Below are 22,010 nucleotides of genomic sequence, written 5' to 3' on the forward strand. Positions count from 1 at the left end.
GGATTCAACGGGCATCAGTAATGAACTTTAAAGGGCTGTCACAATAGACCAATGCCTGGTCGAAGTGGCATTCAAAGGCTCACAAACTACAATAATAATAATAATAAATCCTGCTATAAATAAACTTTAAATAAGACTATTGTTATCAGTGGTATGATGGCAGAACTTTTATTGTACCTAAAGGTTCCGTTTTTGATATTTTTGCTAAGAAATTCTAAAACCCTTTATCCAATTCCTATTATTAATGGTTCTTCTGAGTCATCAATCCACTTAAATGTAATTTAATTACTTATCAGTAAGTTTCAATCCTTGCACAACAATCTTTTGTTTTCATGTATTTTATATAAGAATAGTTTTGCTCTCTATAGACAGTCGAGTCTGTGCAACTGCAAAATGTAACTTGGTACTACGCGCCCTGCTGTGCTTTTAGCTATGGTTCATTGGCAAGAAGAAGTATATAATCCGAATCCGTCGAGAGATCTTCACATTCAGCCTTCGTCTTCGTTACTGCGCTGCTTCAGGAGTCCCTGTAAGTAAGTTACATATTTAAATCAAGTTCAATTTTCATATTTTAAGAAATTCACGAATAGCTCCTCCTTTTTCAGCAGTACGCTTGTTAGAGGATATTTTGCCAGTTAGTAGATAGATGGTAAAGAAAATTTATCATTAATCCCATAAGGCCCCGTAGGTTCGTATTCTTCTCTCACTCTCACTGCGCGTAAGCGTGAGCGATCTGCGTGCTCGGGACCGCGCATATCATGTTTTTGAATTTGAAGTTGTAAGTTTCAATAATATAAAAAGTAATCGATGAGTCCCCTCAAACATAAACTTCCATATTTTTAGAAGCAATATTTGTATTAGCTTTTGTACTTGTTCGTGATTTTTCTCTATCGAGCGAAAGTCAAAAAATCTCAGGATTCGAATCCACGAAGTTACTGGAGAAAATCTTCAAGATTTCTAATTACATTTTTTGCAACCATATAGAAATCTAAAAAAGTGGTAGGATTAATGGTAGGTAGGAAAGGAGGAGGAAAGTCTTATCAAGTCATATCTTAACTCCGAGACTGCTGGGCCTAAAAAATCGTGTAAAATACATTGGTAACTAAGGATTACAGGAAAACCTATAAGACGGTCAAGCGTGAGACGAACTTAAGGAAAAAAATGAAACTTAAAAATTGTGTGATGTAGGTACCTTGGAAAACGGGTCCGACTAGCACTAGGCCGATATTTTAAAACTTATTATTTTTATAATAAAGTGTATGTAAAGGTGCGTTGGATATGAGCAGCATTAGAACCATCGTAGAACAAAATACAAAGGTGTGTGTTGATAAATTGTACATTAACCCTTTACCAGGCCAAGGGATATATATTTCCCACATGCGGCTCTTCAAACATGTGTTCTATTTTCGATGAGTAAGACTGACATTCGATTGTCATTTTTGAACTGTCAGCCTGGTAAAGGGTTAAGGGGTAATAGCAAAAGGCTTTCCTATTTCATCGATACCTAACACTCTAGTAACACGGTGCTAATTAGTAAAACCGCCCAAATGCGTGTCGGATTATGGAGGGTTCCGTACCTTCATAAAATACAAAATGTTCGTGGCATAATTACATCGTTTTAATAAGAAGATTAGTTTTTTAAATAACTCTTTAATGGCTTAACCATTCATATTCAAAATGTAATATCATTTAATTAGAAAGCATTTATTAAGCTTTACCTATATTATGTAATTTTTTCCAATTTTATGCTCGCTTGGTTCAAAAGTTAAGAGGTATTGTGTCCCCAACATTTTTTTTACTTTCGGACTGATTGTTTCCTTTATGTTATTTAACCTTAATGTTATTTTTAATTCTTACATATCTACTCCGTGGGGTCATAAGTTCTGTCACGAAGTATTTGACTGATAAAATACAATACAAATATTTGAATAAAAAAGTTCGCTTTTATTTGTAAGCTTGTTTTATACTGATCAAAACGTAAATTTACATCGCGTTTTTATTTACTACTTGTTTACCTTGGGATTTTCGTTAGACGCGAATACGCGGCAGCATTCTGAAAAATTATACATTACAAAAGGGAGTAAAAATCAGTGTCACATTAATAAAATGGGTACAATTGTTTATTTGTATGAACCTACTTTTTTAGAACGTTGTTTTATCACGAACATTTAGTTCTCCGACCAGTCTGTACTTCAGCTAATACTAATTCCCTTCAAACTTAGGCTACTTTTCAGTGACACGCTAATTTTTGACTGCCATTCTACGAGTAGGTTTGGTAAAACACGTATAGTTGCAATTTTGGCAATACCATTACACATGAATTATATATTTTTAGAAAGATAAAAGATTCGGCTTTGTTTTATCTAAGATTCAACCATGTGAAAAACAAGAATAAATAGGTATCAAAATCACCAATTAACAGGTCACGTATTAATTGCATATTTTTTTATAACATTTTTCCGAATATTACATAGAACTATGCAAAACTAAGTCGGCAAATTATGTTTAATGTTGAAGCTTGCAACCTATATGTATGAATAAATAAAGGATCTGTACCTATAGCTTTTTATCAGTCAAAACCTTTTTGACAGAACCTATGACCTATGCCACGTGTTTGTTTTAATTTATTTCTCACTTTTGGTAACATGTATGAAGTGCCCCTTGAAATTTTTTTTTTATAAAATGTTATTTCTAAACTGAGTAGCGGCTTACATAATACACCTTCGTTCCAAATTTTGTTAAATTACATGCGGGCAAATAATACGAGTCAGTACGAAATACTAGAATATCTACTAAAATAATAAAGCTAGGAGCATGAATTAAATTGTATATTATAGATAAACTCATAGTTAATAAAACAACATCAAAAGTTAGAAATGATATTCACTTGTTTATTTTAATTACATAGTAAACACGATATCAATTAATTATAGGTAAAAAATCAACAGTGGTACCTCACACACAAAACAAAAACAAAAACATATTAATACTTCGTACTGCCTCCTCGGGTTCTTCTTGTTTATTAAGTTTCTTATGCGTTCTTGCGGGATATTAGCCCATTCTTCCACGAACGCCTGTTTCAGGTCTCTAAGTGTAACTGGGGCGGGGTTTCGATTTCTTACACGCCTCCCGAGCTCGTCCCATACGTGCTCAATCGGATTTAGGTCCGGGCTTCTCGAGGGCCGGTTCATAGTGTTGATGCCAACCTCCTCAAAATAATCTTCTACAATCTGAGTTGTGTGTAGTCATGCATGAACATGGAGTTTTCACCCATATTAATTAAATATGGGCCGACATGCTCATTAAGAATCTCTTCCGCCTATCTGGCACTAGTTAACGTTCAATTTTCTATCAAAACTAATTCCGTGCGACTCTGAAAAGATTCCAGCCCAAACCATAACAGACCCACCGCCGAAGGCAACTTTTTCTTTAAAACACGCTGGAATAAAACGTTCACCTGGCCGTCTGTAAACTCTTCACCGCCGGTCATGTGCATAGAGCATAAATCTGGATTCGTCAGAAAACATAATTCTTGCCCATTCTTCATCACCCCATCGCCTGTGTTCGCGTACGAAAAGTTTTCTTGCTGTTCGATGTCCTCTGTCATGTTTTGGGCCATTTGTCGGTCTATGTGAGGCCACTCGCTGATGTCATCTCTTCGGGTCTCCCGAAGTTGGTTTTTGACTTCAAATGCAGTGAGATGCCGATTTCGGAGCATGCTTGTAACAATAAATCGATCTTCTCTAGTCGTAGTATATCTCGGCCTACCGGTTCCTGGTCTTCGAAGGTTCCTGCCAGTTTCTAGGAAACGTTGGGGGACTCTGCACCGTAGATAGTGACACGCCTGTTCTTCTTGCTGTATATCTCTGACTTCTGCCTTCTTGTAACAAAGTGATGATACGTGTACCTTTATCTTGTATTAGCGACATGATAGTAATTCAATAATGACCATCAAAGACAGATGACTGCCTTTTCTCACTTTGCTTTGACAGATTGAAAACAAAAGTGAGAAAACAAGCAAAAATGAAATAAGCTCAATTTGAATTTAGTACCAAATTCGACTTTTTTTTAAATAGAACTTTTTCCAGATTTGTTGTAGAACATTGAAGGTTCAATTCAATTCGATATTAAATTTTCTATAATACATAGTCAGTTCCCTGCACATACCGCTATTAATTAGCTAAAATATAAGGGTTTTTGTCACTGACCCGTATTATTTGCCCGCGAGTGTATAAGTATCGCATAGTTTCTGAGTAAAATTGCTGTTATTAAACGGACAGACAGACAGACGGGCATGACGAAACAGTAAGGGTTCCGTTTTTGCCATTTTATGCTACGGAACCCTAAAAAAGACCTAAAAATACTAATTCGACAAAAAATCAAGAACTTGAAATAGTGGCTGGGTAAGATCGATATAGTTTCTAAAATCGTATATAAGAATATCGGCAATAAATAGGTTTCCGAACATTAAAAAACAACATTGATTCTCGTGTGATGTATTCAACTTACCCCGTAAAATTTTGCCGGGTGAAGACGGAAACATGTTGAGGTTGAGCTGTAAAACTTTGTGTATAACCCCTTCAACGCACCTTACCTAACACCTAAAAAACGCGAAAGTGGATTTTTGTGACCTTCAAAAAACATTAACCCGGCTACGGTTTTTTTTTTTTTGAAAAAAATCTGTGTTTGGCCTATGGTGGTCACGCGTGTCATAAAAACGAAATTGACAGTAATTTTAATGCTACGATAAAACACCCTACGTAAACATACCCATATACCTACACATATATACCTTTACCTAATATATGTATAGGTACATAAGTTTATCTAAACATATACATATACCTTTTCCGTAGTCATATAATTTTAGGAAGTCGCACTGCAGTCACGAATAGAGTAATTTTAGATAGAAATTATATTAATAGTGTTTTTAATGCGGAAACCTCAAAAAACGCATGAGGAATCAATCATAAACTCGCCATGAATTCCGGCATTATTTCAAATTTATCATTTTAATTTAGGAAGTGTTCTTACCATGTATTAAGCTCGATATGTGAACGATCGAACGATAAGTAGATCCGCTTCCTAAATGACGCAAGTTTATTTCGATCTATTTCTCTATACAATACTCTTATTGCTGTTACATGCATAGACCGTAAGCAGTCGCAGAGCAATGAATGTGAAAACGTTGGCTGCTCGAAAGCTTATTGTATTACTGCGTAGCTGCAGGTTATTTACATTTGACTTTTTGCCTGTCAACGCGGAAGTTAAATTACTTCTGTCGAAATGAAGGGCCATTCTGTTAATAAACATAAAGCAATGGTACAAAGTTGAAATCAACTTCTCTCTTTACTTCAAGTAGCTCTATAAAACGATAAAACCGCCAGGACCGTGCCGTCAAAGTTACGTTCGCCGATATTGAAATGCGTACCTTAATTTTCACCCAGTCAATTTTCTTTGATTACTCTTAGGTAAATTCGCTGTAGCGATTATTTGACGGTGTAAATGTTATGGAATAGCCCCGGGAGCATCATCCGAACAAGTATTCAGGCGCCTGAGGCACTGAAGGCCGGCTGGCTTAAGCGCGAAAGTATTGAGTGGACAAGTAGTCCCGCTACTGTTGTAAAAACTTTACTTTGTTGCTTTACTATTACTATTAACTATATTAGAACTGGACGAATATAATAACTACCTACTGAGTATATATTATGCGTGCTAAAACCAAAAGGTCGTTTGTATGGTAAATAATAGACTGAAAAATACTTTTCAAATTTTTTTTGAATTTTAAAATGTATTTGTAGGTCATTAGGATTTTTATTAAACCAAATATCTTAGTGTTTCCAGGAAAAACCTTTGTCATTTTTTTATCCTATTCATGTTAATCATATTTTACTTTAGTGTTACCGACGCATGTACATAAAACATATATAACAAATGTTAGCAAATTTACCAACCTATACAAACCGGTCAAATTAACATTTCATTGACATAAACTCAATAATATGAATCATACCTAAATACATTCAAGATACGGTGCAACCTGTTTGAATAAAAAATAGCTTACGTCAACGATAAATATGTTTAGTCCACCAAGTCATTCGTCGTATGGGAAAACTATGGTCCTGATTAAGGATTGTTTCGTCTTCTTGTTACTCTCAGTGGGAGGGCTGCAATGTAACACAAAAATACTTAGATTTCTTATGTACATTAGTAACGGCATAACGAATATTCTCGGAAATCCGTTCACTCTAGCAAAAGCTTTAGGACTTATTTCAGTTTAACTGTTAGCTAAGAGTGTATAATTATTTTTCCTATCTGCAAATCATAATTTTTTACTGAGTATTCAATTACAGAGTTAGTCATTCGGATTCCACGTAGGTAGGTCGAATTCCTGTATCTATATATGTAGATACATATATTCATTTTGCGCCATAGCTTACAAAAATACTTTTCTGCCCTCCGGGCGGAAACCGTCAACTTTGCTCCTGCTGTGCTAAACGAAGTTGCCGCTTTCCGCCTTCGTTGAGCAGAAAAATAGTATGCGCACCACGGGAGGAATTCTGGTGCGCATACTAGTCGAGGTATTTGCCACAATTTTACACGCAGCACGCAATGTCCTACTTTTCCTCCCTTGGGACACAAATAACTATATATTTTTTGTTTTGTTTTATTATAAGAGTAAGTAGTGTAAGTACCTACATAATTTTACGCCTCCGTTAATTCTTCAACTTCAGACAAGCAATCATCTTTCTAGTGTGGTTCAACTTCAGCTTTATCTTTAAGAGCCCGCGCCCACGGGAGCGTTCTTGAGTTCCGTGTTCTACTGACGGCTTGATAATACGAAAGCGTTATAACGCACACAGAATGATGTGCAAAATCCTTGTGGATCTTTTTAGATACCTTTCAGCATCTTTTTAGAGGATTTCTTTTTAGAAATCACTGATTTCTCACACAAACTCGGTGATTTCTTCACAAGCAATTCATTGAAAATATTGTTAATAGCATTTTGTCCACGAAAAATTGGAGGGTTCAAAACAGTTAATGTTGCTGATACTCAATAAAGAAAACGTGAATAAATACTAATCTTATCCACTTAAAGCGAACAATTACAAAATGTCACCACTTCCTACTTAGAAATTTTGGGCTTTCGCCGGTGCGGTACCTACTCGTACACTCGCAGACCCATTTCCTGGGTATCGAGCCGTGCCATCACCGTCGCTATAGGTCATTCAGGCTGTATTGCCATGACAAAACGCGACATGCTCGGGAATTCTAGTTCCTTCGACACTTTATGCTTGACATGCTGTATTACCAACCTCAATTTCGGCCCACTAGTAATCTAAAATAGCCAACATGACCGATAGACGGCCCAAAACATGATTTTAGAAACATACACTGGCGGATCCTTGCGCCACCGGGGCGCGCCATTATAAATCGTGTAGAGTCTGCCACTGTAAAATCGCGCTTTTCACGAGCGTTAGGGTTCCGTAGTCAACTAAGAACCCTTAATTCTTTTACAGGCATAATACGATTTATCGACCACATAAATATGCGTCAATATAATTTCAACTTTCGTTCCGGTTTAAGGTTCAAATTAGATTGCACGGGAAATGTAACTTGTCTTGAAATGAATTAATTATCAAAACTGGATTAATTGAAATATATTTGGATTTTTTGGGAAAACGTTATAAATTAGTGCGGCCCGGATAAGGCTTAAAATTTCGTCGGGTCCGTCTGTGTCTTAAGCTCACCGCACACTAGAAATGTCACGTTCGAGTAAAGTACGGTGATTTTTTTTACATTTAGTCGGTATCGTACCCCACCTATCATTAGGTAAGTAAAAAGGAATAGGAGTTTCGAAAAACGTTTTTAATAACGTAAATATTTTCGGAAATTATCGCTCTATTTAGCCGTTTTTTACTATTCACAAAAAGAGTAATCGCTGCTTTGTAAAAGCACGTAAGCGCTGCGTAGACACTCTTCTGCGTATTATATCAATAGTAATTCCAATAAGCTCACTTTTTAATTCCACCTGTTTTAACGAAGCGGTAACTACGGAACCCTACATTCAGTTTTTTATATCCTTTTGACATGGTTTAATAAAGTAAAACGTTAACCGTAGCGTAACAGTGAGCATGATCATTAACGGTTTTCCGGCGACATTCAAACTGTCGGGTTTATTTATTCACGGGGTATTTGAGATCACTGAACATTTAACGCAGTCTACTGGTGAATTACTTTAGAACATAACTGTGCTGAAAAGTAGCTTGAGTTATATAAGTATACAAGATGTTTTTTTTTAACCCTTACCCAGTTCGATTGGTCGTTATGTGGTATTTAACTCGCAGAGTATGGCTAAGGATTTAAGAAAGACGAAAAATAAATACATATGTCGTAATAACAGTTTTTAATTATAGGTACGGTATAAATGGGTATTACGGCAATATAAGTTTTTTTTGTTACTCTCTTTAGTAATATTTAATCTTCGCGGAAAGAATTTACTCCCCCTCCCCCCTACACACAAGTGTATATAAAACCATTTTCACCGCGTGGACGACTATGAGTCAAGACTAAAGATTTGTTTCGTTGACTTGTCAGTGATTACAGTTTCGGATATTGTGTGGATTGCTTTCGTGGATTATATCTCTAAAATCTAATTCCATGTGCATCGAAGTAAGTGTTGATTTGACTCTAAAATGATCTAATTTACTAATGTAAACCTATACATCATCACATCCTATCATCACTACCTATGTATATTAGCTCTAAATACATATTTTAAATTACATTACACCCGGTAAATTTTTACATTTTGTAAATATTTAAATAATATATTTCTCCTTTAAAGAAATAAGTAGACTACAGATTTTACCTGGTGTAGGTATTTTTAAAGATAAAGCATTAATCTAACAGAAGATTAACTTAGGTACGTTGCCAATTTCTTCTTGGAAAATAAATGCCTTTTCTGACTGGGTAAGATGACTACGTAATACCTGCTCAGAAACCATAACAATTTTTCCATGGAAAATCCGTTTATTTTCCTCGGTTGTTAAGGTCATGCGAAATGAAATATTCATAGAGCACTGACAGAATGTTGACCCTCCTACAATCGCTAGTTTTAACATAAGGGTTTCTATTGAATTAAATTACCTTACGGGTCGGTACTTGTGAAAATAGACGATGGGTCCTCTTGATTTTTTTCTAATAGATCACCTATTTGGGTGAATCAACTTTTTTTGTTTTGTTATCCTGTCCCGTTGTCCAAGGGACAACAGTGGCACAGTTTGTTTGAAGAGACGTTGTATGCCGTTCTATTAATAATAATTGGTTATAACGACCACAAAAACGCAAGTTTAATACATTGAAGTACCATAAAATCAGTATATCAATGAACTTTTGTCCCCTGGACAACTAATCGTAACCATGGCAACGAGTGACGCTAAAAAGTTGATTCTCCCACTTATTCCCAAAAGAAATGAGTAAAATAGCTATATTCTTATACAACGTGGGCCTATAAAACCCAACAGATTTCAAAGGTGTATTCTTGACCGCATTTAGAGACTAAAATGTCATACAAGGTTTCCTGTAATCGATCTTGTTTTATAATGAATAGAATTTCAACTTTCAAATTAGATTGCACTTTCGGGAAGTGTGACTTGTCTTCAAATGAATCAATCATCAAAGCTGGATTAATTGGAATATATTAGAGTTTTTTTTATGAAAAAAAACCTTGTAGATTGGTGCGGTCCGGATAAGGCTTAAAATTTCGCCATGTCCGTCAGTATATCCGTCCGCGTCTTAGCTCACCGATCGCACACTAGAAATGTCACGTTCGTGTAAAATGCGGTGTTTTTTTTACGTTTAGCCCTTATCGTACATTATAGGAAACTCGCAATTTTTATCTATAAAAAAAATTACTAATTTGTTGTAATGATTTTTTTTTGTCAAGATGTATAGAAGATTCTGGTTGTACAGAAAACGCAAAAAAAAAAATATTTTACCCAAGCTATTTGAAAAATACTACAGCGTTGTCCCGGTACCTTTGCCATGACTCAATCATTTGGGGAGATTTAGGTCCGCTCGGCAACCTGCTTTTTTGAACTCTTCTTTCGTATACTGATATCTCTTGCTAACTGTACGATGGCATTTTAAAGCGATCGTGTCAAAGCATTTAATTACGGAATTCCCCCGAGAGTTTTCCTCATTTTAGAGGTATTATTAAGTGCAATAACCGTTACGAGTATTTACGTGCGTACATCAACAATGAAAACGAAACATAGGGAACCATATGATATTAGTTTTATTTTAAGTACCTTCACTCTTTATTAAGCATTGTAGTTGTGCCATGGATTTTAATGTAATTTATTACCCTCACCCCTAAGCATTATTTTATTAATTATGAAAAAAAAAACACATTTCTTTTACGAAAATTTAACTAACTCATAATTACAGACTAGCTGACAATGTCCGGAAAGTTCTCAGCAGCCCTGCTCTTCGCCGTCTTGGTAGTGAGCGTTGGCATCATCAACTGCAGTCCTGCTATTGGTAAGTTCATTAGCTAAGTTGATTGTTAAGTTGGATGGGATGGGAGGAAGGAATGAAGTGTCTTCTGTTTGAACTTGAATACACTTATTGAATTATCTAGCGCATGGCATATTTTACTACATCGACCTACTTCTTTCGATTGTAGGTAGGTACTAAATGTACCATATATTGTTCAAGTAAAACATATCTACAAAAGGTACGAAGCCTGGTATAAAAATTAGTGTCGTATTATATAGGTAAGCATCATCAATTCACAAAGATCCCAGGTGCCAGGATACTAAAATAATAAAACTAATACCAGGTACCTATTCATATATAACTGCTAATTCATTCACAATATAACATTAAAATATCACATCGACGAATTAAAACGATTTTCCGTCCTCATATGAAGCTAAGACAGGTGTTGCGTTCGCTGAAGGATAGGGAGCCTTTGGACAGTTCGGGTGTATATATGATTCCTTGCTCCTGTGGGAAAAACTACATAGGAGAGACAGGCCGAAACATTTCCACCAGATTATCCGAGCACATGCGTAGTAAAACATACCTACAACAGGTATGAAGTCTGGTATAAAAAAATACTGTCGTATTATAAGCTTCATCAATTCATCCTTGTTCTACATACGTAGTATGAAGAACAGGGATAGCCGGAGTTCTACAGAGACGGAAAATCTAATGGATTCGGATTTGCCTTACTATATACGTTTCCTTAAGGTAACCGTGCTGGCGAAAGAAAAATTTGTGATTCAGCGCAAAGTACGAAAGGCTATCGAAATTAGTCGCCATCCATTTAACCGTAATTGTGGTTTTTAAACGAAATAGTTTCTCAATAGGTAATGGTATAACGGGTATGGTTTCTAGGTGCCTACCTAGAAACCAGTTGAGAAACTATTTCGTAGTATAGGTATACTAATAACAGATGGAAAGGACTCAAGAATTAAGAAGTGGCACAACGCTATTGTCATCTATGACTGAAATTGTTATCGCGGAAAATGATGACTTCGGACGTGATAATTGTTATAATAAATTTCCCATAAAAGCTTAGTCACAATGCATGTGCGCATAGTACAATAATTAGCCAATTAAATATTGCAACATAAATATGTCGCCTAACTGGCCAATAGATAATAGTAGCTTCTTAACTACCTATACATAAAACACGTGTGGTATTAAGATGAAAATGACTCATTCCGCAAAACCTCCATTAACTATATACATCATCACACAGGAAACATATTTTTTGCTGAATTCCGATAGCAGCAGACAAAAAGTTGCGCCAAACCAAATTAAGACCCAGACTACTTTTTTTGTGTCTTTGTGAGTCATTTCTATATTGCACAAATAACAACAACTGATATTTACTTACATATTAGTAGTTACTTAGCTACCTACAGATGGTCAATACCTCGTAAGCTCCGACACAGGTTAGCGAGAGTAGACCAGTGGTTGCCAAACTGATTGATATTATACGAGTATTATAAGGTAAGGTGGGTTAAGAGAAACATACTTTTATTTTAAGAGAAACCGTATGAGGAAAGTCCTTCTACGTAAATATTTGGAAGTTAATTTTAATTATGAATTAGCTATATTTTTAGTATTTTCCTTTGATTTAGGTACCTACTCGTAGTTTTTATCCGACTGGTTCAGAAGGACGGTAATGTTATTAGAGCGTTTGTCTGTATGTATGTCCATTTCCTTGGCACGCCCTACAGCCCAAATGGCTGGATGGTTTTTAACATAATGAGGAGACATTCAATTCGTCAGAATTGTAGTAGTTTTTAAATAATTTTCGGGGCAAAAAAAATCACACATTTATGCACATCAAACAAGATTCCCAAAAATCTTTTTTAGCTGTAAAATGATTCCTTTAATTTAACTATAATCACATGTATATGGACTCAAAATATATGAAACGTAACTAATGCTTATAGTACATGACGTATAGGGAAGATTTTTGTTCCTAGGGCACCTATACGATACGTACCTATATCTGCATTTCGCAGCACCATCCGGTTAATAATTCTTAAGAAAAAAAAACCGACTTCAATGAGGGAGACCGGTGAAAGAACGATTATTGTTGATTTTGGATTTCACACAATGAAATTAAAAAGTCAGCGTCCTACGCCTAAGTATGTAGAAAAGGAGGTAGCATGTTTCTTTTTGTCACTGCACCCACCTTGACACATTTCAGATTTGCCCTATGGTTGACTGGTAAGATACCCGCAATAGGGTATTCAACTGTATTTAAGATAAATTATTTCACACCATGCATGAAATAAAGCACCAGATAATTATAAAAAAACGAAATAGGATAGAAATATAAAAATGTGCCTTGAAACGTGAACTATGCATCGTTGAAGAGTTCCATTCTGTTCATCATCAGCAGTTTCACTTCATCAAATGTCACTTCTACAAATGTAAATACTAAGATCACTATATATATGCCTTTAACAATTGAGGAGTTCCCTCGATTCCTCATGGACCCCATTGTCAGAACTCGAATTTGACAAAAAATTGTCTTGAAAATCTAATTTGCTTAACAAACACAGCGAAGAGGACAAATCGCCAAAAGTGTACTATACGTCGTTGAAGAGTTCCATTCTGATCATCATCAGCAGTTCCACTTCATCAAATGTCATTTTTTTAAATGTAATTGCTTGATTTGTTAAAGAAAATACAAAAATCACTATATGTAGGCTTTTCTCATTTGAAGAGTTCCCTCGATTCCTCATGGATCCCTTCATCAGAACTGAGTTTTAACAAAAACGGGACCAATCTGTGTATTTTTAAAATCGGTTCAGAGATGACGGAGTTATGGAGTAACAAACATTAAAAAAAAAAACATACAACCGAATTGATAACTTCCTCCTTTTGAAATCTTGAAGTCGGTTAAAAATAAAGCATGGACAACTAACTTCATACAAATCTTTACAAGGTGAGTGTTTGGTAGTTGAAACCAATTAACCTCAAAATTCGTCTTCAAAAGCCCTACTTTATGAAATCGCAAAATAAAGGAAATTGTTATAATCTAGCTTAAGAAACTCCCAAGAATGTGTACTATTAGGTATGTACATTTAAAAAAGCCTTAAGATGTAATAAGTTCGTGTTGGTGGAAGATGGAAGCGCGGATACAATATAGTATTTTATGCAATAGTGATATAATCAAGCTTTTCAATCTCGTACCTCACTTTGGCAACTCAGCAAGCTTCGTTGCCAAAACACGGTACTCGACTGAAAAGCTCTCTATTATATCACGAGTGTATAAAATACTATATTGTATGTACGTTGATATAAATTATATTGCAGCACAAGCTAATCTCTTATCGAAACGGGTTGAGACCACGTTGAGACTGTCAATTACTAGAAAGGGCACTTAAGGATTATGTTCCTTTATAGATCGTGTCATTCACAACGACGCGGGCCTTGACTCGTATTGTCATGTTATTAAAAGTTAGATTTGACAAATCTGCGCGTCATTGTCCAGGTCCTTTCACAGATTGTATATCTGTATTAAATCGTTTCTCTTTGATGTTCGAAACATACAGGCCTGATACAACACACTTCAAAGCTTCATAGATCGTGGTCTTTATCTACTCTATGCGGCTTAAACATATTTTTCTTCGATTTTCACTGCGTTTGGAACAGTCAATGAAACATTGCCCTCTGCGACCAAAATCGCCTCAATAGAATAACACGCCCTTAGTAGCACACGCTTTGCTGCGTAGAAAATAAACTCTGGACCCCGGTGAATCGACTTCCTATATTTGTATACCTTTTGGTACCCAGGGCTCGGACCCGTTTTATTTTTCAAACCGTTTTCGTTCATTCATCCGTAAATGATTTCGTTTCTGTTTGCGGTTACCGGTTAAAGAACTGTTTATTGCGATTTGTCTTTTATTCTTGCAAATTTACCGGTTAAATTGGAAATATCAAAGCAAGATAAAAGGAGTAAGTATAGCTATCTCTTTCGCGTATAAACACGAGTGTAACCGAGAGTCTCCGCGAGCCGAGAATAACCGGTATTATATATCGCGGTTTGGGAACGATATTAACTGGTATTTCAATACCAGTTCCGAGCCCTGCCTTTACCTACGTATCATGTGCCGTAATAAGCTTCCTCCTTTAATATCTGGCGCTAAAAGCAAATAAAAGATAGAACGCGTACCTAAATCAGATGAGCCACATATATTTGTTTCATAGAATAGGTTTATCTTATCGGATATTATTCACAAAGCTGGTTTCAGAAATTTAACCAATCTAAAATTAGGTAAATAACCAGCCAAAATCATGTCGGGCCATGCACAGTGTAGGGAACCCTACACTACACCGTACAACCGTAGTTACACTTCCGCCACAATAGGCTAAATGGAGGTATTAGTATAGTATAATAGATGGTTAAGGGATTAAATTAAATTACTTTTCATATCGAATACGACGAAACCAAATAATACAAGTCAAATTTGTATAATCAATCAGTAATTAAACTTACTTGCAATCGGAGACTGCATGTCTGGAGATACAATAGATACATATATATTATATTAACCCATAGCGAACAACATTAAGGTATATTGCAATATTTATGAAAACACACATATTTTAGCAGATTGCAGTAATGTTAAAATTATTTTCATTAAAGTATGAAAAATCAGCAGGTTTGTTTTTCCTTTTTCGTTCTGTGCTGTCCAAATGCCCAACAGTAAACGGAATTACTCATACAGCCAATTAAACTATTTTTTTCTAATTATTGGATGAGTATTTTACTTCATTTACATAAATAATGCCAAATAACTTTAAAACCCCATTTAATGTCGTAATAATGTTTACTGTGGCTGTACGTTTTTCTACTATGAAGGGGAGATTTTTTGCGATAACTCAAAAACGGCTTAATTGATCACGTTCGCTCCTATTCGTTTTGAAAGAAGTATCGAACAACACTATTGGGTTGTAGTGAAAAAAAAAAATGCATTCCCAGTTTACGTGTAGGGGAGGCAGGTCCACTATTTTTTTTTTTCAAGTTTAACGATTTTGTTCGATTGATTCATTTATATATTCATGACAAATTGCAGCTTTCTAGCACTAACGAACTCGCAGCAAAGCCTCGGATAGACCGACAGACGGACAGACAGACGTGGCGAAACCCTAGGGGTTCCTAGTAGACTATGGAACCCTAAAAAGAGACTCAGAAGGGACTCTTAAGTTTTAAACAACCAGGAAAATAATATTAGAGGACCAAACAAAACGCTTGAAAAACTTTAATCAGTGAAAACTTCCTCCTTTTTCAAAGTCGGCTAAATATGCTGCCTGTGTCACCCACGTCATTAAAATGAATCGATTGACATCTCATTCATACATCAAAATCGACTTAGTAGTTTTAGCGCTGCGATGAGACACAACGACACAAACGTACACTCACAATACTTATGTAACTGCTAAAATCGTAACCTTACCCGTACCCCTAGTGTAAATAAATTCGATTTCCAAACGTGACGTACGCGTTTGCGTTTAGTCTCATTTTGTATTGAATTTCGAAAGAGCGCGCCAAGCGGGACGTTTTGGAAACTCAAAATCCTATACAAAATGACACTTAACGCAAACGCGTTCGTCACGTTATGATGTCGATCACAGTTACACTAGGGGTACCGGTATCGGGTGAAATAACAACCTAATGTAGAATGAAGTAGTATTATTAGTAGTGTTTAGTAGTAGTAACATGAAAACATTCTGCAGCAGCCCGGTAATACCTACTATTTCATTTCTCCCATATTTTTTAATTACTTATTCCGCTATAACATCCCGCATTACACCAAATTTGTTATTCCTGACGTCAATTTGTCAAAATATTAAAATAATCCAATCGACGAGAGTGTAACAAACTAACATAAATACTAGGGGAAAACATATTGCGCTATTTACCCAATAAAGTACCGGGGAGAAGGGTTTTTTCCGAATCGGCCTCATGGAGTGGAAATGAGATATTTTATTAAGGTAGCTGTTTAATTTTCTCTAGTTTGACATATGAGATCTTGCCGTTTGTCTTTTACGCGTAGCTTCTGAGCCAAAAAAGTTTATTGTGATTGTCTGGAAGTAAAATACTGAGTGAAACACTTAACTTTTTACAAGCTTTTTTTTTAAATTAACTTGCCCTGTTGGTTAGTGTGGGTCAAATCTTGGAAGCTAAATTTGACCCAATTCTCGATTTCAGATTGAGCTGAAATTTTTCATACATATTGAAATCGGATGACAATGCACTATTATGATTACATGGAGCTGATCTGATGATGGAGACAGGAGGTGGCCATGGGAACTCTGTGATAAAATAACGCAAACTAATTGTGTCTGGGGTCGTTAGAATTGTTTCGATGAATAATATTTGCTTGTGTAAAGTAAAGTACAGTCAGCGATTAAACCTTCTACCAAAAATGATTTTGTTACCAAATAACGTATTTTAATATACGTTGTTGTTGGATCGTTTAATTTGATCTTAATATAGACTTACAGCCAGTTTTAGAAATGCCTACAGATTTTTTTAAACCGATATTTTTGTCAGGGCATGGGCATGTTGATGTTGCCAATTATACACGGCCAACTTAACTTAGATTAATTCGTTATTAACAGACGTAGAACTTTTCGTGAAAACCACGAGTGCTTGACAAAAAACCAATAAATCTGCTATTTACAAATCTAAAAGTCATAAATGTCTCGCAGCGCATCCTACAAGCCTAAGCACAACCTGAGCAGGTATAGTCGAATAGATATTATTTGCATCGGTGAATGTTATCGCTAATCGATTTTTTACAATAGGGTAATAAAACAATAAGCAACCGATTTCAAGCATACTACCCAATTAGGTACTTTTCTAAATTTTAATTTCTAAGTTTTCATAGTATTCCAACTTTTCCATTCGTAGACTATTATTAAAAAAATAAAAAAATATATGTAAAGAAACATTCGTTTCAAAATAAATACGAAAAAAAGTTTCATTTAGGCACATAATAACATATCTATATTGTCCCAGAAATGCAAAGTATCATAACTAGTTATCCCCACTACGTATACCAATGGATGGGGCGTGCGGCAAAGCACTTCACATATTTTTTGTCCTTTTAGATTCGTAAAGAAAAGTTGTATGACCAATCGGTGCAAATTATATTTCGTCAACTTATACGAGCGAGATGCACGGACGAGTATTGTCTAAAGTAAAATCGAATGCGTCTCCTTAGAAGGTAGGTTCCTAGGTTTCTACCTACCAATTGGTTTTGAGCTTCTGTTATAGATTTGATCACGCCACTGTTGTAAATTGGAAATCGAAATGGTCTTATCATCATTTAAACAAAAGGAAAATCTAAAATGTAATAGCACTTCACAGCATTTCAAACTGACCACTTGTACAGATCAATTATGACACTGATTTAGCTAGAAACAAAATTGCACAATCCGCGACATGGGGACGAATGTGTAAGATTTCACAAAAAGGCATTAAAGGATGTCACGTAAACAGATGGAAAGCAGTCATAGAAGAGTCGCGTGCGAACCGAGACAATGACCCCAATCGGCACATTTGACCGGTTTGCTTTCGCCGTGTGTTTTGTTACGCAATTTCACCTTAGCCGCTTACACTTGACCTCGTGAAGACAGTTCGGGTTACAAACGACGAGCTCAAGATAATCTGGCAAATGTGGGCCCTGACACGTCCTCGGCTTGTCCGGCCCAAACAATGAAGTACCTAACCTTATAAGAAAACTCTAAAAATTAGCTTAGATATTCTTTTTATTTCGGTCCGCCCTCACGTCAGCGGATTATTTTATAGCACAAAATTAAATTCTATAACAGACATATTTTTAATAATTCTGTAATTCAGTTTACAAACTTACATACATGTAAGTAAAGCTTTTAGACAATACTATATAATGGTATAGTAAAAGCAGCTTACGAAAAGAGCTTAGTGAGTTCGAAAGTTCCAAAGAGTCGAATAAAATAGGTAAGTGCTTTGCATGAAGATTTCAGCAGTCGCATATACAGGGTGGAAAATATATATGGGCCCTGGAGAGTGCCTTCAATCTTTAAAAAAAAGCTAGCACATTTTACATAAAGGAAACATTCGTTTTTTTTAAGAATTAAAACTGAGTTCATAGATTTTTTACAATTTGCTTGTCTAAAAAATGCTTATGTACTAAAATATTCGATTTTATGGAAATTTTGTACGACAGATGTTTCCTATCGACCTAATGTTTCTTGAAGAAATTTTAACATTAACATTAACTGTATTATCGACTAGCGGAATAAAATAGCGAGTGCTTATTCTTTGGAATTTTCAGTCGGTTCGATTCCCGGGCGAGACAAGCAAAAAAAATGAATGCAGTTTTGTTTTATTTTAAAAATAAAAAATGTTTCCTGTGAGTAAAATGAGCTAACTTGAGGTTGTAAGGCACTTTCCCTCCATGGTCCATTAATTTTCTCCACACTGTATAGAAACTGAAGTGTCCTTTCCGAAGGGATCGAGTGATTTTGTTTTTCATATTGGACAAAAGCTTGAAGGAGGGTGCGCACTACAGATACTCGTATAAATAATGGAGAATTTTCACAAAAGACGCTATGAATAGGTTTAAGGTTTTACGTTTTCCTAGAAAATGTGTGGTCATCTCTGTAATAATTTGAAGCGGACGCTTGGGAAGGTACTACGTACTGTAAAGAGCGACTAAACAACTAACCCCACTAGGGGCTGGTTGTTTCGTCGTTTCGAATTCTAACTAAACTCATCTGTCAAAAATTTAATCTCGGTTCACACACGCTAAAAGAGTGTTTTACGGTTCGTAGAAATATGCGACTGTTTTTTGTGTAGGCACTATCAACAGTTAATAAAAAAAACAATTATTTATTTTGCAAGGGGGCAAAGTAGCAGTCTTTTCTATGGGAACGCGGCGACACGTGATTTGTTTTATAGTTGACTACAGCGTATCGAAATGAATCTTATAAGTCGAGTTGGGAGCCCATACATGAAAAGTACGCAATTTTAGTTTGGCATACGAAATCTTAATTCAACCATTACAGTCCACGAGTAGAAAAAATACTATTTGCTTCACGGAAGAGCGATGCCGACCTTCGGTTTGGAAGTCGAACCCCTTAACCGCAAAAGGTGGGTTTTTTTTCCAAGTAGTTACAACCAAAATGTTTTAAGAGTTCAATAATAATAAAACAGTAGAAATAGTATAAGTAGTAAAAATATAGAGATTTTTAATAAATGATTCTAAGTCGATTAATGATGTTTCAATAAACTGCCATAAAAGTTATCAAAAATATAAAAACCGGTACTAGTGCAAAAAAAATATTTAAAGAGAAATTAACGTTAGGTCGAAATTATAATTTAAAATATAATTTATTTCTTCAAAAGAATATTACAATTCACTTACATAGAGAAATACAAACAATCATAATATGTATACATTATTTACATAGTGCACGAATAGCCTGCAATATATTCTAAAACAAAACTTTATTTTTGTAAGAAAAAAAAGTGAGTATACGTACTGTGTGAATCGGCAACTCGTAAGCCAGTTCAATACAGATAAATTGTCATCGCACGAGCGCGGGCGAACAGGCCTGTCGCGCAGTCCAGCGTAACGTGACCGAGACATTGATAAAGCGAGCGCACCAGCGATGCGCGTTTATACTAGATGGTACGAGCGGTCACCACGCCCGCCGAGCTCGCCCAGCAGTTGGCGATAACAGTCCTACAACATGCATGGGGTTATATTACGTTACGTGTTAACTTTTAATCGCTACGGCGTCCTACGCGCCTATAGCAATAAATAAGTGTACAAAAACCCGAGTTTCAGTTTAATTGTACCAACTATTTTTACTATTACAGCGTCCGGTTTCGACCCTCTGGAAGTGTGCATAGAAAACTGCGCGCAATGCAAGAAGATGCTGGGTGATTGGTTCCAGGGCCCGCTCTGCGCGGAGACGTGCATCAAGCTCAGAGGAAAAGTCATCCCGGAGTGCGAGAACTTCGCTTCCATATCGCCTTTTATTGTCAACAAATTTTAACATGATTGATCATAGTCGAATGCACGATACAAAACAGATAATTTTTTAGACACTGAAGAATGGGCTGCTGAGTTTAGACTTATATTTTTCAACTTCAGTTGCAACTGTTGATATTATTGGGAGGTGCAGAAGCTAGATACATAAATATCTTGCCGGTAGCGATAGCGATAAATGAATCCTGTACTAGTTACGCAAGCTAAAAATAAATATATCAGTTCAGTATGTATAAAATATACATAATGTAACTAATTTTATTCAGATATTAAGTTAATTTTGAACAAAGCTAAGCAATTTAGGTCAGTTCAGTAAGTATACATGAACATAATGAAACTGATTCAAATTTAATGTTGATAAATTTTCCGGTGTGTTAGCTGAAATCTGGTATACTAGGAGTTATTTCGGTGACAATGCATCTGTATGCTCTAATATGCTATTAAAGAACTGGTCTAATAATGAAATCACCTATCAGGAAAAAAATGTTCTTAGTAAAATAAGCAACTGTCGGCAAAGTCTTAATCTGTCTCATACAAAAAAAAAATTTCACCACACCATCTCATAAAGACTCTCTTTATTCTTCAAAAACTATGAGAAATTTGCAAAATAATATTCGAATTTTGAGTTGTTTCGTCATGTTTGCTGGTAAAATTGACTTTAGTGATGATTTTGAATGTAATGAATTTAAATATTTATAGTAACGCTAATAATTAAAACTATGAAGCGTTCATTAGGATTTGATTTTGCAATGTTTTAGTAGATTTGATATTTGTAATATTTTTCTCGCGTTTGGTGTGATGAAAAATGTTGTTTCTCTCGGTGGGGAAGTTTTCCCTCGCAACGCTCAAGTTTCTCGTTTTCAAACCACTCGCTATGCTTGTGAATCTTTCGCTAGCACGGGTATCAATATTAGTACGAGAGGTTTAACAATAACTTTGCTTCCTTGTAAAACAAATAACTATTGTACACGTTAAATTCATTTATTTAATCAATACTTACGTGCTAGTTAACTATTCAAATCTGTGAAACGGTATTTTTTTGTATTTTTCCCTTGGTGACTCTTTAAACTTTCAAACTTACCTAACTTGGACTGCTCTCTTTATAAATATGAAAGGGGTAGGAGGAACACAAACATTACGCATTATAAAAAGTCCAATCAAACTTAACGCAGAAAATTAGGCGGCCCTCACAAAAATGCTTCATAACGTGTTGATAATACAACGGAACGGTATTTTACATTACTCCCTAATGGGTGATTTCTGTCTGTAATCCTGCACCAACCTTTAAAATCACTTTTTGACGATTAAAGTTTGAGGGCGCTCTCAGTAACTTCGTCGGTTTTTCTAACATTTTTTTCTTTAATTGAATGGAAAGGGTTGGAAGAAACAAATTGTGTCGTTCTCATGAAATAGGACCTCTTTATT

The 22,010-nt window shown here is 35.6% G+C and overlaps 1 protein-coding gene across 3 annotated transcripts; it reads left to right on the plus strand.

The window, feature by feature from the left end:
- The first annotated feature begins 454 nt into the window (after window positions 1-454).
- Window positions 455-21,782, plus strand: LOC133516164 (eclosion hormone). Of its 3 annotated transcripts, none has more exons than XM_061848944.1 (3): window positions 455-533; window positions 10,453-10,545; window positions 20,414-21,782. In XM_061848944.1, the coding sequence occupies exons 2-3, from the start codon at window positions 10,464-10,466 to the stop codon at window positions 20,590-20,592; spliced, it is 261 nt and encodes an 86-aa protein (XP_061704928.1). In that variant the 5' UTR covers window positions 455-533; window positions 10,453-10,463; the 3' UTR covers window positions 20,593-21,782. The 3 variants fall into 3 exon arrangements, with proteins under 3 accessions (XP_061704928.1, XP_061704927.1, XP_061704926.1); XM_061848943.1 differs by having other exon boundaries at window positions 487-529; XM_061848942.1 differs by lacking the exon at window positions 455-533 and adding an exon at window positions 8,151-8,673.
- Window positions 21,783-22,010: the final 228 nt, after the last annotated feature.

The sequence above is a fragment of the Cydia pomonella genome, chromosome 3 (genome assembly GCF_033807575.1).
Source record: "Cydia pomonella isolate Wapato2018A chromosome 3, ilCydPomo1, whole genome shotgun sequence".
NCBI lineage: Eukaryota > Metazoa > Arthropoda > Insecta > Lepidoptera > Tortricidae > Cydia > Cydia pomonella.